The 17486-nt window shown below is 40.9% G+C and overlaps 1 protein-coding gene across 1 annotated transcript in view; it reads right to left on the bottom strand.

The window, feature by feature from the left end:
* Positions 1–2158: 2158 nt before the first annotated feature.
* slc8a1b (solute carrier family 8 member 1b) overlaps positions 2159–17486 on the bottom strand; it is an 81346-nt gene continuing 66018 nt past the window's right edge. The window contains exons 7-11 of the mRNA XM_068327679.1: positions 16521–16620; positions 9392–9577; positions 9196–9285; positions 4895–4998; positions 2159–4773 (exon numbers count right to left, since the gene is read on the bottom strand). Of these exons, the coding sequence (XP_068183780.1) occupies positions 4501–4773; positions 4895–4998; positions 9196–9285; positions 9392–9577; positions 16521–16620 (753 nt within the window). The 3' untranslated portion in view covers positions 2159–4500. The remainder of the gene's footprint in view (positions 4774–4894; positions 4999–9195; positions 9286–9391; positions 9578–16520; positions 16621–17486) is intronic.

Raw genomic sequence — 17486 nt, 5'->3', positions numbered from 1 at the left:
CAACTTCTTGTTTTCAACAAAACAACAGCCGTTTCACATAAGCGACAAGAGCCAGTGCAGTGCTTTTCCTTCATTTAAAAGCCCACCCGCTTCTTAAAACCCCATCAGAAAACAATTTAAAAAACAAAAAAAAGATCTACAATAGTGTACAGCCCATTTTTCCTCCCCTGCTCTTAGTGTCGTATTTACAGCGGTGGCCTGGCTAACCTTTGACCTGACAGTCTAAACCAAGCCAGGAAGCTAAATCAGAGAGTTTTGGCGTGCCTTTGTCTGGAGTAGCCTCAGAAGCTTTGATATTTATCGTAAACCAAATACAGCCGGCGAAATTTGCTAGACCTTTGGGTAATGGAATCACAAAAAAGACCCTACATTGTCTCTGTTTAATTCCACTCAACAATCTGACAACAGCACGTCGCTTCTTCGCTGTGCATCGCGCTAGAAGTTAAGTTAATTTTGACTTTAGCTCCATGGCGATTGATTTTGCCGTCTTCTCTGATACTAAGGATCCTGGGGATCTAAGGCCGCCCCCCCCCACCTTGTTTGTAGATGTTTTTGGTTCATTGGTCTTTGAATCTAAAAAAAAAAATCCGTCAGACCATCATCCTACGTTACCACCACCACCACTCATTTTTAAGCCTTAGAATGAATCAGTCTTGTCTTGAACAGCATTAGCTCTATTTAGCTTCCCATCTTGGTTTAAACCGGAGGTTTTGAACAGCCGTTGATAATCAGCTGTTAGCTTCATGTCAGAATAACGTTCAAGTCAAGGTAAATACACAGAGATGGTGCAACAGAGCCATGGTAGGAAAAAAATAATTAGCATCTCATTAATGAAATCTGTTAGCTTCTGGCAGAAAACTAATTTGATGCAAACAACTACGTACTGCAAACTTCCTACACAAAGTCACTCTTGAAAATAGGTAGCAGGCACATTTTAAGTAAATCCAACATGATAAGGCAATGGCAACCATACCCTGTTGAAGTTACTCAAGAAGTGATGCCAACACCTCCCTCAATGTTTTCTCTTTTTGTGTAAGATAACATCCTTTTTTTTTAAACTTTTTTTTTTTTACAGTGTATAAACTTTAAGCTCCATGCCAGTGAAGAGACAAATGCATACAAATTTAAATAGAAAGATTTGGATTACTTCAAAACAACATCAAGGCATTTTTGTCTCTATTCAGAGTGTTAATGAAATATGAATTATTTGGTTGGTTTGGTTGGAAAAATGTAAAGTTGGGTTGTAAATATCATCTAATTTCCCTTTTAGTAATTCCAACAGAGAGCATGACACAGAGTAGGGCAAATACAAGTGAAATTTATAAAAATGCTTAAGTTACTAAATTATGCAACATGGTGAGTTGTTCCATATCCTGTTGCATCAGAAGATAATCAATAATTTATCCCAAATTACAAAATTGAACATTTTAACAGATTGTCATTGAAATACTGTGAATTTGCCAAACTCAGCTCATAAAGGCTCTGGTTAGATTCAGTCTCACAATGGGCGTAAGCCGCAAGATTTATCAACTATTTAATGGATAATATGAAGCCCAGACTACTTACTTCACATGAAATATTTAAAATACCACTTACTGTAGTAGAAATCAAGTAAAAAAAAACCCTAAACATCAGCAGGAAAATACTGGCCGATTCAACTGTACATAATTTTCTGCCATATGTCAAATGTTTGGACTTTTAGGATGTCTACATATACAGTATGTTCTGTGATTAAAATAGTTAACAGTCTGAAATGTCGACCTCTCTGATAGTCAAGGCTAGATTTTTCTTTCTCTTGGGTTATTTTTAGGCGGTGAAATATTTCTTGGCTGTATTTATTGATTTCTGGCCACTTCGTGTCTGATCGTGTTGGTTTTTCAGTCTATTGCTTGTTACATTTTGATGGTGCTGACTGAAAGTTCAGTATTGTGGTGAAGATACTGGTACAGATGGGATGTTTACCAGCTGACCCAGCATAAGAGTTTTCAAAAAAGCTTGGCTTAATATTATTAGTAGCATCCTGAAACGTAGTATAATTTATATATATATATATATATATATATATATATATATATATATATATATATATATATATATATATATATATATATATATATATATATATATATATATATATATATAGTGTTTTTATGTGAAGCAGTGAAGCGACCACCACAGTGTTCCTGGTGGAATCCGATCCTGCCAGGCCCGTCCCTTATAACAAACGTAGACTTGTGGTAAAATATAGGCTCAAAATTCATTTGCATGAGGGTGGGAACAATACAAAGCCCTACAGATCACTTCATTGCAGAAACTGACTTCATCGCCGAGCACTATTCATAAAACAAGCAGTCGCTTGGCTTTAAATGACTATTCTAATCAGAGTAAAATAACAATAGTTGTGCTGTAATTCTTTAATTCCCATCCCGATCCACAACACCGATCAAATATAAAAACTTTTCTCTAACGGATCCGTTTTTCTATCCAACACTGGGTCTTCAGAATGGTCGGTTTAACCCAGACAGAACGCACCTTCGCTCCATTCATTTTGTGACTCAGGTTCCTGAAGGTAGTTTATTGGAATTTAACAATTGACTGGCTTTCTGAGATGAGAATTCTCCCGTGCTAACGTCCCTACTGGGCTGCTGTAGGTCAGACGTTTACATTGTACGACCTTCATAATCCACATGCTTGGAGGGTAGTATATTTAATATGTGCAATAATGAGTGGAGGCTCCCTGGGAAAGGGCATTGCATGGATGGTTTAAAGCTGGAATAAGATTGACTGCATGTTATTGGGCAGTCTTTGCAATCGAAGTCCAAGAATGGTCAAAGACTCAATTAAATGAGAAATTTGGATCATCGCAATGCTTTTTCCAATAACACCAGTTTGTCTGTCAATGTCTGGACACAATGAAGCAGTTGTGTAGTCTTGAGTCGCCATCCTAACAATAGAGCCGTTGTTTAGAAAGTTTAGAATACAAATAGCCCACAAAAGACCAATCTATGTTTGAATTATAAATCAAGGGTTAGGATTAGGGATTAGTGGTTGTTTCTTAGAGAGCCCTTGAGGATTACGATTGGTCCACTGACCAGCCAGAGGGAGGTGCTTAAGACACATAATGACAATGAACAAAGCTGCTGAGTGACATAATGGAGAAGTGGCATCAAAGTGAGGTCAACACTTTCAGTTCAAAAACAGTCAATGAGGCGTCACAGAGGGCGGTACCTAAGTATGTCGGAATCTATTGCAATGCTAGGACCGACACGTAATCATGTCAATCTCACAGTTAAAAGAAAACACAAACAAACACATAAACTTAAGTGTTTTGCAATGTTAATAGCTTCTCTAACAGTTTTAAACGGTAGAATGGCCATTTGTTTCTCTTAGAAATGGCCTTATTAAAGGTAAAAGCACACTAATCCTTCCTCGATTCAAATTAGTCCTTAATTTCATTTACATTTACATTATAAAGCAGAAGAGAGAGGGCCCAATCATGAGCGCATGGCATTACCAAGACATTCAGAAGGAAAACAGGCGAGCTGGAATGCAGATTCAGCTCTTCGTATTTACATTTCTAACCTCAGTGATGTCTGAGACATTTCATTCCACTGGACGTGTCCTCCCACAAAAGTCTTTTTCAGCTCCTCTGAGAGTGAGAGTCCGTGAATATGAAGTCATATTCCTCCTCAAGCAGTGATGGCGACATCAGGGTCGTGTTTTTCACAGTACCTGACTATCTTCTCACAACAACCAAGCACAGAAACACAGTCATGCACCAGCACACACACACACACGCACGCACGCACGCACGCACGCACGCACACAAACACACACACACACACACACACACACACACACACACACACACGGCTAAGTCATTAAAAAGTAATAGCAATTTATCTGGATTCATCTGATTGTGTTGTCAGTGTTGTCTGGCTATGCATCTAAATAATGAAACAGCTATTTTTCTTTTTCTGTCTCACTCGTGGCCTTTACTGTATCGGCACACCACTTATTCCCCCAACTCCAACTGGAGGGTGATTAATGTCGTTGGAACCACATACTTCATTCCAAAAATGTGTTTTAATTGCTTGATGGTTGAACCAGCTGGACCAGATTTGTTAGATCAGAGTGGATTTAAGATGACTTGTTTGGTCTGGATTTTTGAATTGAGAAAAAAAAAAAAAAACATTCCTGTGTTTCGTCCTCATATTTTCCATCTTCTGTTCCTAAATCTCGTATGATTTGACTGTTTATCGTATTTGCCCTTCCATGCAACTGCATTTCTTTCCATTCTATTTCTAGATGCTTTAATGCGTCCTCCATTCCTTTTTCTGTACATCTGTCTTGTCATCCATCATTCAGTCTCTTGCGTAAAGGGAGGGAGTGATCAATGAAACAGCCCTAATTCTCCAAAATCCATCCACTCGTCCGCCTCCCCTTGGCGTCTTCTTACGTGTTCTCCTTCACCCTTTTGTTTCATCATCTCCCACTTTCTTAGAAGCCCTGGATGTGGCAGTAGGCCTCCAGTGAGGAGAAGAGGATGTAGAGGAGCCACAGGCTGACGAACAGCATGGTGGTCAGGACCTTCGAAGTCCGGGGCCCGCCTAACTCTCCGCCGATCTCTGGCCGCCGCCGGTACATCAGTGTGCCGACGGCGATGAAGGCAAAGATGGTGAAGAGCGTGACGGAGAAGGCCAGTGTGCCCGGATCCACCCTGAACTCCTCATTCTTGCTGTTGTGGTAGATGGCAGCAATGGACCACGCCACCTGTTAAACCATCAATGGATTCCAATCGAATGACTCACAGAACTTAGAAAAATGACTTACAAATGTAAATTAGTCTTCATCACTAGAACAGGGTGGCAAGCTGGGAATCAAATGGACTCACCCCAATGCCGAGGAACACATTGACAGCATTTGAGCCTGTCACATTACCAATGGATGCGTCTGCATACTGGTCCTGGATAGCAGCTACCTTACTGGCAAAGGTATCTGTTTGGATAATGAAAGGGAGAGATAAAGATCAGGTTAGGGTGTGCTTTGCATTTTCTGTCCACACACAATGCAGAATGGATCCTTATCAAAAGTGTCTTGCTATGATTAATGCTGTCATTACAGTGGGAAATGTCATCCCAAGAAACGCCTCTACCACTCTTTGGTAAAAGCACATTTGTCATCTGCAAAGTCAAATGGTCGTGTTATATGAAGAACACTTCACTGTAGAAGTTCACCAATCACCAGTTCATCAATCTATTACTGAACAAATTAGGGGGAAGTAACCCAGCCACATTAGTTGTTTCAAAAAAGTCTATCCAATTATGTCTAGACAGATTTTGGTCTGCCCCTGTTGGTAATGCTCCTTTGAATGTTAACTAAAATGTTCCAGACTGAATTTCGATCATAAGTTGGTCATGGAGCAGAGAGAGAGTATGGACTGTTTCAGTGATTCTGAGAAAACAAAGAATAAACAGGCTTGTATTGGGACTGTAACCACATTTAGCTTCCTGTTACCAAAGATTGGATTCAGAAGGTTTTCACCAGCATCTGTGTGTTGGTTAAATTGTTTGCCTATCTGTTTGCAGGATTATACACAAGCTACTAGATAGACTTTCAATATTGTGAGATTTTAAAGCCTTGGTTCAGTTCCACCTTACATTGGACAAGAGACAGTTTAACTCCAGGACGGGTTTCCAGTCCAACTTGGGTCTTTGAAAGAGAACATTTCGGTCACCTCTGCGATTGGGTCATTAAATTGGAGCAATTTCATACCTAATCTCCAGATTGGCAGGCAATTCATTAGAGACAATCACACCTTGAATGGAAATTAAATACCGTATGTTGTGAAACTGTGACCTTTTGTCTTGTGTGCTGCCATCGTGGCAGATTCTAATTGAGCACACGGTCACGTAGGTGAGAGGAGGAGGACTTAATGCAGGAGTTGACCCATCCCCTTCTGCTATAATCACACCAAACTGAACTGCTCTCCTGATGGTTCTGTAATTTAAAGAATGCTGCGTAGACTAAAGTAACGCTTCAAAGAGGTGAGACTTGGTAGAGTCAGAGTATTACTGACCCTAATAACACAAAATGTGCTCATCAGTATGAATTAAGTGCTGCTGCCTGTTTTTTTAAGGTGCAAAAAGGTTTAAACCTGGAGTTAAACTTGACCTGGACACACCTTCTTTCATAGTTACACAAAAGCACAGAGTAGAACCCTGACAATTACTACTTATTAACAGGGAACACTGTGTAAATCTTTTGTCCAAATTTTGACAGTGACTCTCAAATTACAATTTAATCCAAGATCAATAATTCACAAAGATGAACCTCAGTGCACAGGGGGTAAACATGTCCTGGCCTGCCAGCTAATCAGTGATGTGTTGCTTAGTCCACAAATTTCCTCCTGGTTTCACCCTTGCCAAAATATTACAGCAGGCCTAAAGTCTTCCTTTTTGTGATCAAAGTAGTGGAAAGAAGAGGAGATCTTTGCCAAATGTCCACAATCTGCTCTTTGTAGGAGAAGAGACTGAGCAAAAAGCCAGTTAGCGCTTGGTAATTTCCTGGACATCTCCCTCTTGTAAGTGATTTATGTTCTCTTGCTTTCATCTTTCAGATACAGCAAAATGAGATACAAACCAACTAAAAAAAGGACTGAGATGACAATATAAGAGATTTAAAAAAAAGGAGGAGCAACTCCTTTCTTGAATTGGCAGCAAAGTGATGGAGGAAGAGAGGATAATGGGAGGGCAGAAGAGGATTGAGGAGGGGAGCGGCAACTGGCCAAAGAAAGAGTCCAGCAAAGATTAATCTATTCATACACCTTAAAAGCTTCAAGGACAAGCCATCTGGGCTGCACTGTGTGCATGTGTGTGTGGAGACTATTAACGTGTGCTTGTATGCCTGCATGTGTGTTAGTGAAGGATGCCATCTGATGCCATACCTCCACCAGCTGGCGGAGGGCTGTGTAGGTAGGTGTGCATTTGTTGGTCATCAGCTCTTGTGTGCCTGATCGACGGTGTGCGTCTGGGTGCTTGTATATTTTGGAAATGTTTTTGTGCATCTGCGTGAAAACAGATTCAACTCTGCGGCTTATGTCTCACAACAGAAGTCATACAATGTTGTGACAAAATAGATCTGCATCGATTTCGCCTTTATTTATTTATTTATTTACTGGACAAACCACCAGCAGTGTGATGCCAGCATTCTGGTGGATGTGTAATAACGCTGTAGATAGTCATTGAACAGCACTTTGCACACAGCAAACTGCTGCTGCTAACTGCTGCTAGCAGCTTCCTGCTGTTGGTCACACACTGGTGAGGATCACACCCCCTCCCTCCTTCTTGCAGATAGACACAGATGTCCGCACTGGTGCTGTTACTACCTTCAGCTTCACAGAGGCTGAATCACGCAGCACTCCATACACCTTCATAGCATTTATAGATGGCAGAATAAAGGTTCGTCTTAAACATGGTGTTTAAAATAACTTAAGTTAATCTAAAGTTTCTACTTCTGCAGCAATAATTTCTTTTTTAGATCAGGATTTCTACTGATTATCCTCCAAGACATTTTTATATGTGGTTTTATGTGGTTTGGTTGAATGATCGGCGGAAAGTCTTGTGAAGGCTTACAGCGGAATCTGAAACGTTCCAATATCATTTCATATAATGTCATTTCACAGCTGCGGTTTCTGCCTCTGTTAACATAAAAAAAAAAGAAGTTTCATATTTGATACCGATGAAAAAATATGTTTCAAGTTCCATGAATACATCACCGGTAATATCTAATATTGACTGTGTAGAATTTTTATGTGTCTGACGCAAACATGACCTGGTGCACCAAATAGTTTCAAAATCAAATTAAATATGTTTGTGTTTGTGTGTATGTGTGTGTGCGTGTGTGAGTGTGAGTGTGTGTGTGTGGGTGGTGATTGTGCTAACCGTGATAAATGAGGTTAATCATCATAGAACCAAGGCACACGATGGGTTTTATTAACTATAATAGCTGCAGAACTTGAACTGTGTGAGTGCGTGGGCCACAGGAGGTTCTGTTAATACGCCTCAGAGCCTCGGAGAGGATGAACCATTTTGTGCCCTTGTGTGTGTGTGTGTGTGTGTGTGTGTGTGTGTGTGTGTGTGTGTGTGTGTATTCCCGTGTTCTTCCTCGTATTTCCAACTGTTACTGAGCCCGCTTGTTTGTCTGAATCTGCACATGTATGTTCTTTTTTGTGTTGTCTGTCTGGCATGATAAATTGTCCCATGCTAATAGCACATGATGATAACAGTGCAGGTGGGTGCATATACGATATGTTTGTTAGGGCAAGCGTGCAAAATCTATTTTATGTTTCATTGTACTATTATAATATAACCGCATGTGTTTGTCAAAGTAATTACGTGTCTCAGCCATGCATGCCTGTGTGTGTGTGTATGTGTGTGTGTGCAGACTCAGGAGACTGAGGCCAAGGTTAAACACATTTCAGCAGTCGGCGCAGTCTGTGGACATTTGTCACATTTAGTGGATGATCTATGCGTCTGTCTTCAGACTGCAGTGTTTCTTCTGACAGATTCCCACACATAAAGACACACAGGAGAGTCTAGGAATTATACTGGGCCAGTCAGGGTAAAAACACACCAGCCGTCTGTTTCTCATGTCTTGCTTTTGATAGCTGTGAAGAGTAAAATGAGAGAAGTTGTTTTCTTCTTTTGCTTTGCTGACACAAAGAAAAACTCTTAATGCTCATTAAAGACCAGAAGCAAGTTTCTGACAAAAAAAAAAGAAGACTGAGGATCAAATCCAACTTATTAAATTACCATAAAGTATAAAAAATAAGTCTGCTTAGCGAGTTTTATATGAATTAGGTGACACATTTCAAAGTACGTTACTCTGTTCCTCCACATAAGCGTTCCAATTTATTTACCAGCAACTTTATTACATTGATGTGTTTTTAATATTGTTTCTTTTGACAGCATTAACTTGAAACAGCTGTAATAAAGCAGTAATACACTTTATGAAGGTGTCTTTTATTGTGAAATATAGACACTGAAGAAAAAATAAGGGAGGAAGAAAAAACTTGGAAATGCAATATAAAATGATTAAATTCAATGATTTGATGAAGATAAGATCAGCTGTATTAAATGTGTGTGTGCAGCATATAAACATGAACAAGGATGGAGCTCACAAATACACACTCACCTGGTACAGAGGTTCCCAGTGCGACAAACACCACTGCTGTCACCGAGTCCTTCAGGCCCACTGTGCAACCAAAATGAGAGGCCAGGTCCCCTGTGATGATACACAATGAGCATCATCATCATCATCATCATATCATTATTTAAATATACATGCTGGAACAAATCGTGACTGAATTCATGTCAGCTGTAACCCTCACCGATGACGGCGGTGAGCAGTCCGATCATGCAGATGGAGACGACGAAGCAGGCCCAGCCGTTCCAGTACTCCGTGGGCGGGACGAAAGCAAAAAGAACCTTCCAGAAGACTGTGAGGAAGTGCATGACGTAGTCGAAGCACGACGGGAGCTTCTCCTCCCCGCAGTCCTCGTCATCGTCATCCTCACCTGGTGATAAAGAGAGCAGGAAAAGGAAGCTGATGGATGGCGCTCTGTGGAACCGGGTTTGATTGTTTACAGACGGGAAGTAAGATCAATAACTTCAGGTGCAGTATCTTATGTGCTCACCTATTGTACTGCATGCTAACAAGTGGTATTGATCACAATGTTGAAGTGACTGAATCCAATCATATCCCTCACACCAGTTAAAAACATCACGATGATATCAGATCAGATTGATATTTCCTGCACATGTGAGCATTTTTTCAGGTCAGAATGCACTGATCTCTCATTGTGTTGTATTGAGTTTACTGCAGAGTGGTTTGTCATGGGTTTATATTTTGCTTATATGGCATTTATGTAATTGAATAATCTTGGTCACTCTTCATCCCTCTAAATCTCCCTCATCCATTTACAACCTTCTGTCACTCTCCAAAAACCATCAACTGTGTTTGCGTGAGGTCAGCGATCATCATAATTCATTAGCAGCCAGCCTGGCCGCACAAAAGTAAAAGAAAAAGAAGAAAAAAATAACAGATAAATATAAAAGTCATCTATTAGCGCTCATTGGTAACATCTCACGCTAAGCTGGTAGCTGCGCTAGTGTGCTAACGTGTTTGGCATCTACAAATTACGTGACACACATTGCTCACACGTTTAAAAGACTTCCTCTCTCTTACACGGATGCATTATCTCTTGCATGTCCAGAAGATGAGTGGTCATGCACCAGAGCAGAAGGGGACTACAGCTAATCTCTACATGCTTCCAGCAAAGTGAACATGTGCACATGAGAAAGTCATGCTTTCAGTCATTTGGTTTAAATTTGTACATGCACACAAGGACTGCACACTCCACGACTTGAGGCTAATGTGGCCAAACGAGCTTCCGTGCAGAAAATCCTCACAGTTGCTCTTGAATGATCCTGCAATCACTTTCCATTACAGGGGAAAACGAAGAGACTGGATTATTCATGTCGGGCTACATACGGCTAGCTGCTGGGGGTTAAGAAAAGACACACAAACCAACACATGCATGTATGCATACAGGCGCTGTCTCTGAATCCCAAATGAAGCATCTCACACTTCCTGCCACTGCAGGATGTTTCCCCCATGCAGGAGAGACAGACGGCCCGTCAATCATCGGCTCGTCTTCAAAGCAAAGCTGCGCTTCTCGTTAGCGTTCTTTTTGACACTGATGATTGCAATCGAGTTTCAGAAAATGTGTTTGTGCACTTCTGTCTGGCTGTGGGTGTCTATAAAAGAAAGTTTCTGGTGCTGGTGCTATAATAATAAAACTACTGAAACATACATCCATTTCCTATATCCTTTACAGGGTTCCAGGGTGGTGGTGATGGATGAGTAGAGGATGGATGGGTTGAGCCTATCCTAAATGACAATAAGGATGGGCAGGATGGCTCCGTTCATCAAGGAGCCAACAAACAGGAAGACAAACAACTTGTCACGCTCCCTTAGGGGAAGGTTTAGATTAATGCATATATTTTGGGAGGCACCACAACACCCAGATGGAGCGTGATGCATTGGGTCGGGGATTTAAGTTAGACTGAAACAGCACTGTTTGGTGCAGTATGGTCCAAATCTGAATGGATGGATGGACAGATTCAATGAGGGGGACTGTACTTTGCCTCGTTAGGCCAGAGAGATTTTGTTGGGTTCTACATTAATCAAAGAACAAGAAATCCATCACATAAATCACGTAGGTCCACAGAGCAGCTTTTAGGATGTGTTTAACCTGGTCCGATAGATCAAATCCCCTCCTTGAGATGTTTGTTGATGAGCTCGCTCCCCAGCTGGGGCTACAGCCTGGATCCAAGATGTAATGAGCTCCAGCTCTCTGTGAAAGCAATGAGCTGCCTCTGGATGCTTCCTGCTTTTTGTGGGTCTGTCCAACTGGCTGTGGAGTGTTCACCAACTGTTCACTGGGGAGGTTATATACCTTAACTGCCTTGGGAACACATTCAACAGGAAGTGGACAGGGCTACTGAGGAGATGGATGTCAGGATGCTGAACCAGCTGCAGAAGATAACTGCATGGAGGGATAATGGAATACTTAGAAAGAGACGGTATTCTTCTGTGTATATTCAGGGGATATTCATGGCACAAAACACTTGGTTGAACACAACTGATGGCAACAAAGGCCTTGCCCACACCCCTCTGGGTGTAGACACACATAGACGTATGTCAATAAATAACACACACACTGGGGGCAGGTGATGGACAATGCGGTATGGACTTAGTAATTAGAGGGCAGTAGAGTGTGGAGCAGTTGAACATCAATCTTTCTCTTTGCTTTGCTTTTCTCCTCCTACTCTGCTGTACCAGTCTCTCTCTCTCTCTCTCTCTCTCTCTCTCTCTCTCTCTCTCTCTCTCTCTCTCTCTCTCTCTCTCTCTCTCTCCCTCCCTCTTAATTCCTTCTCATTGATTTTTTCCTCTCTCCATCTTGTCATTCTGTTTGCGTTCGTGCTCTTCAGGCCGATTCGTCCGACAACAATATCCTTCTCTGGAGACGGACATGAATATTTTTGGTTCACAACAACCAGGACTTGTACAAAGATGTTAACATTTGTCACCAAGATGACCCACGATAATGTGTCCTGATTTGCACTGGCATTACCACAACACCATCTTTAGTCAGTGTGCTTTAGAATCCTGGTTAGTTCTTGATCACACACTTTCTTTTTAACAGTCGGCAAATAAAAAATAGAAAGGTTTCATTTGCAGTTTCATTCATGAAACTATGATTGTTGGTGGTGTTACTCACAATATGACCAGGCTGTGATTGTTGTGATCTTTACTAAATGTTGTTTGAAAGCAGCAACTCTCTCTTTGAGGATCCAAATGATAGGGTGTTTTACACTCTACAGACTGTAGAGCCCACTAATACACAGTGATTTGTGATGCTGTGCTATAAAAATTGACTATACTTGACTGCGGCTGGCAGTCAAGAGTCTCGACTCGCTTCAGCTGAGTCAGACTAGCTTCAGTTTAATGTTATAACGCAGACAGTCTGAGGGTGTATTTAGTCTAGGAAGGGATTGCAGATGGAATAATTACAGCATCAAAACACATACATTATTTAAAACCAATACCTCTCTGCTATTAAAGAATCATGTCTACATTATCAGTGATCAATCATTCAAATCTATTGAAACAGGAAAAGGTGACTTGGCAGGTTAAGTTAATACTAATCCCTCGATCTTTTTGTGTTAGCTTATCTCAGAAGTGTTCTCCATGACACAACACAATGTAACACAAGGTAACACAATGCCTTGCAAGGTAACACAATGTAACACAACACAATGCAACACAACGTAACACAACATAACACAACGTAATACAACATAACACAACGTAACACAACGTAACACAGTGTAACACAATGTAACACAGTGTAACACGGTGTAACACAGTGTAACACAACACTACACAACACAAGGAAACACAACGTAACACAACATAACATAGCACAATGTAACGCAACGTAATACAATGTAATGCAACAACGTAATACAATTTAATGCAACAACGTAATACAATGTAATGCAACAACGTAACATAACATAATATGACACACAAGGGAAAGGGTGTGCATACAGATTGTGGTATGCTGACATGTAAGAGGCTCTAATGACAAAATGGCGTTTCTTGCTTTGGCATAAATGTCATGGTCTGATTTTTGCGTATGCTCATGAACATCTGTGTTAGTGTGAAATCCTCGTTAGGATGTGGCGAGCAGATAGTCGCATCTTGGCAAGCTTTAAATGCCATTTCATGCGTTGCCACGTTAGTAGGCTAGTTGCTCCAAATACGCAATCCTCCCTTAAAGGAAGTGATAAAGTCATAAGGAAGTGGATTTTTTTTGCCACCTTTAAGGTCAAAATCATTTTCTGGAGGGCCCAGATTGGGATCATCCTTACGCAGTGTAAGGATGATGGGGACAATTAGATGCTTCTAAATGTCTTTACTCAAGAGGAAAGAGCGCTTTAGCCCTCTTAAAAGCGATTTTGATTTAATATGTTTGAAAAGAGATAAGAGTTTGAAGGATGGGAGGGGGAGGGAGGATGAGAGACAGAGCGTGAGGGAGAGGGAGATGGGATTAAACAAAGCTTGCTTATCAGTCCGTATTAAATCCACCACCATATCAGTCACGGCCACTCTGGACTTTTTCAAACCATTAGACCAGCAGGGCTTGTTTGCGTACATGATCTGCTAAGTTACAGAGTGTCTTCTTTTTTTATAACACATCTGTGTCTTTGTGGTCAAGTCCACATGGCGAATCCACAACCCCACAAAATCTCCTCGAACAGATGTCTGAGATGTTGCTCTTGGTCCTGTTGTCTAAAGATTTATCCAGTAATTCTGTTCCTTCCCACTCGGTTCATTTTCCTTCTGCCTGGTTGTAAGGTTTAATATCCACGCTGATCTGTTAATGAATGATAAGTCATTTCCCATGTGATTTTTTTCCACCCCCTAGCACAATAGGACTATCGTCTCTCCTCTTTGGGGAGTAAAAGCACAATTTAAAATATCTTAGACTGAGTGTTACACAGCATTAAAGATTCAGAAGCTTGTTTTAAATGGATTATGAGAAAAGGAAAAGACGAATTTAATGTCTCATACAATATGGTGGGTTTTTGTTTTTGTCTTCCCATAGCCCAGATAAACTCAGGAAGGGCATCTGGCATAAGAAACTTATGCCAAACAAATATGAGCTTTCATCTAAAATGGAAAAAGGATGACATGCTGTGGCGAACCCTAACGGGACAAGTCGAAAGGAAGGTTTTTTTTAGTTAGTGTCTCCCCGTGGGATGTTATAATGATCACGGATGTAATCGATGTCAGATTGATTCCAGCTCTCTGCAAATAAATGCTGATGTACTGATTCTATAACACGCATTTTAATCATCTTTAAAAGGTCTTTTTGTGGTCTTTGCATTTTCCTTCCAGAGAAAGTGCTGACAGTGTTTTTGTACCCTACCCACAGCTGGATAGCTGTCCACCCAATCAGCTCCCAGTTTGACTTTTAAGCATCCAATCAGCATTCAAGCACTTTGAACGATCAAAAATCCGATCAAGATGACAACTTCTTCTGTCATCTTGTTGTGTGTCTGCTTTGATAACTCTGTGTGTGCGTGTGTGTGTGTGTGTGTGTGTGTGTGTGTGTGTGTGTGTGCTATGAATTTGGCTTAAGACATGCAGAAACAACAAACAAGAGCTTTCATTTCTGTAAGCAGAACAGAAGCAGAAAACTATTCATGTCATGGAACTAAGGGCATGTAGAAAGGTTCAAGCACACACACACACACACACACACACACACACACACACACACGAACACACACACACACACACCGCTCTGTCAGCCAAGACAACCTAATCCCAGATAAGAGAGCGAAGAAAGGGCTTTTCATTAATGGCATTGGTTTGCCAACCGACTGGCTGACAGGCGGACTGACTAAAGCACAAACAGACACACACACCCACACACAGGATAAAGTTATTTGAAGACACAAATGTGATCGAGCCAGCTACACACACAATGTCCTAAAAGGAACCCAATTTCAACGATACGAGCTGCAGCAAATTGGGAGATTTCTTTGTTCAGCCATGCATTCAGAGAAGTTATCTGCATTAGTTTTTATCAAACATTTAACCAAACAGATTAAAAATTAATTCAAGATTTTTAATTTTTTTTTTAAGGTGCAGTCTGTAGATTTTAATTAATGTCCTGTAACTAACAATTATTCTGTTTAGTATAAAAAGACAGCAAAAGAAAAAACGACAAAAAAGGAGAAAACTCTCTTTTTTCGAGTTATGTTCCATCTCAATAATAAATACTTCTGAAAGTATCTGCTAGTTGCCTGGCAACCTCAATCCGTCAATGAAAATTTAACCGTCGCCACCGAAGGGATCATGTTTTTGAATATGTCGAGTAATAATTTAACATGAAAGAGATGACTGCAGCAGCGTAGAAAGGCTGTGATGAGCTTCTTTCAGATAAAATCGAAGTGAGAAGGAAGAGAGTGATGAAGGCTCTGGCTCATTATTGTTGGATTCACAGCAGAAACATCACAGCAGTGAGAAGTTTCTGCTGCAGAGAGAAACTTCTGCAGTAACGCCCTCCCGCCTCTCGGGGGCGTGTCACCACTGACCAGTGAACCGTGGATAATTTGCAGTGAGTCGAGAAAACTGCTGCTCTTTCTCAATTTTTCTGTTGATCCGACCAGTTCTCATTCTCATCCTTTCTTTACAACCCAGTTCTCTCATTTTTGCAAGATTTGTGAACAGCTGTTGTTTTCTGTCACCTTTTTCATAACTGACTCCCTCTTCATGCATCATCTCTCTTTTTCTACACTGTACGTGTTTCTCTCTCTCTCTATATATATATATAATACTGAATAATACAAGTTCTTCCTCACACACACACACACACACACGCACACACACCCTCCCCACAACTGCTATCAACATAATCTCCCATCTGGTCATTGTTTGTCCAAACTATCCAGCGGGGCCAGCTCAGTTTTCAGTAACTATTATAAATTACGCACAACACACACACACACACACACACACACACACACACACACACACACACACACACACACACACACACACACACACACACACACACACACACACACAGACACACACAAACTCTGCTCTATGGGACCATGAAATCACACCTCTTCATCGCCCAGACTTTCTGCCAACATTAGATTATTTCAGCATCATTAAAGTCACAAACTATTCACGCAATTCCCGATACTTTCGGTCACACTGAACGCACCGCCACATACGACTCAATGATAAAAGCTCCAGCTGTTCACACCAAACGGGTCGGATACGCCACAAACTAACACACACACACACAGACAGACACACACACACCCACACACACACACACACATCTGCTTCTTCAGCTTCAGCCTTACCGGCGCTCACAGTGATGGCTTCAATGAACTGGTCCCTCCAGCTGTTGGTTCCAACCAGCAGAGCCAGGTTGGTTTTCTTTATTAGCTTGTCCACCGTGTTCTGCAGGAGGGCGGAGGGAAGATTAGATTAAAGAAGAGACACCAGCATTCAAGACATCGAATAGAGTAGTTTCACAAATCCGCTTTGCGACAGTTAACCATTTGTTGACCAGGATAAATCTACATTTGCTGATTGATCCATTCCATAAAACAAGAAACTTGTGCAGTCTTCTCATAGCCTCCGGTGGCCAAGGATGTCTTTTGTTTGTTTTTTTTACACAAAAAGCGACGGATCGAATTCAACTAAATGTGTCATGTCTAGAGGATATGCACTGATTAAGATTCAGGCGGTATTAAGAAGAGTAAACGATAAAACTGTGAGCAAATAAACCCAATTTATCTTCTTAAATCAAAGTCAGGCGCAAACTTCATACTGAAGAACCGGTGAGCCATGGTTATAAACACATTGTAGGAATCCCTTTTCCTTTCTTCATTGCTGTTATGTCAACTCTATGAATGTTGGTTTAAACTTCATTGAGCTTCTTGACCTGAAGCCTTGTTGATCATAGACGCTCAACTGTGATTGAATTGCACCGACTCGATTTTGGCCCTTTTCCTGAGCTTATTAGGTCTGATTTTTATTTATTATTGTTGAATCTGTTTGTACAGTTAAATACATAATAGCTATTTTCCATTTTAAATGTCATTTTTTCCCGTGTTTACTCATCTCTTTAGACTACCTTCCTCTAAAGTTCCTCTTACATTTATTCCCTTTCCTCTTCCTTCCTCTCTCTTCTTTCAGTTTCCCTCCTCGTCTCCATTATTATCAGTATTTATATTTCTTTGCAATTATCTTCAAAAGGAAGAAAGTTTGACACGTTGAGCTAACACACAGACTCGCACACAAACCAAACACTAATAAGCGCC

Source organism: Antennarius striatus, chromosome 11 (genome assembly GCF_040054535.1).
Source record: "Antennarius striatus isolate MH-2024 chromosome 11, ASM4005453v1, whole genome shotgun sequence".
Lineage (NCBI taxonomy): Eukaryota > Metazoa > Chordata > Actinopteri > Lophiiformes > Antennariidae > Antennarius > Antennarius striatus.
This window is presented reverse-complemented; position numbering and strand designations above follow the sequence as displayed.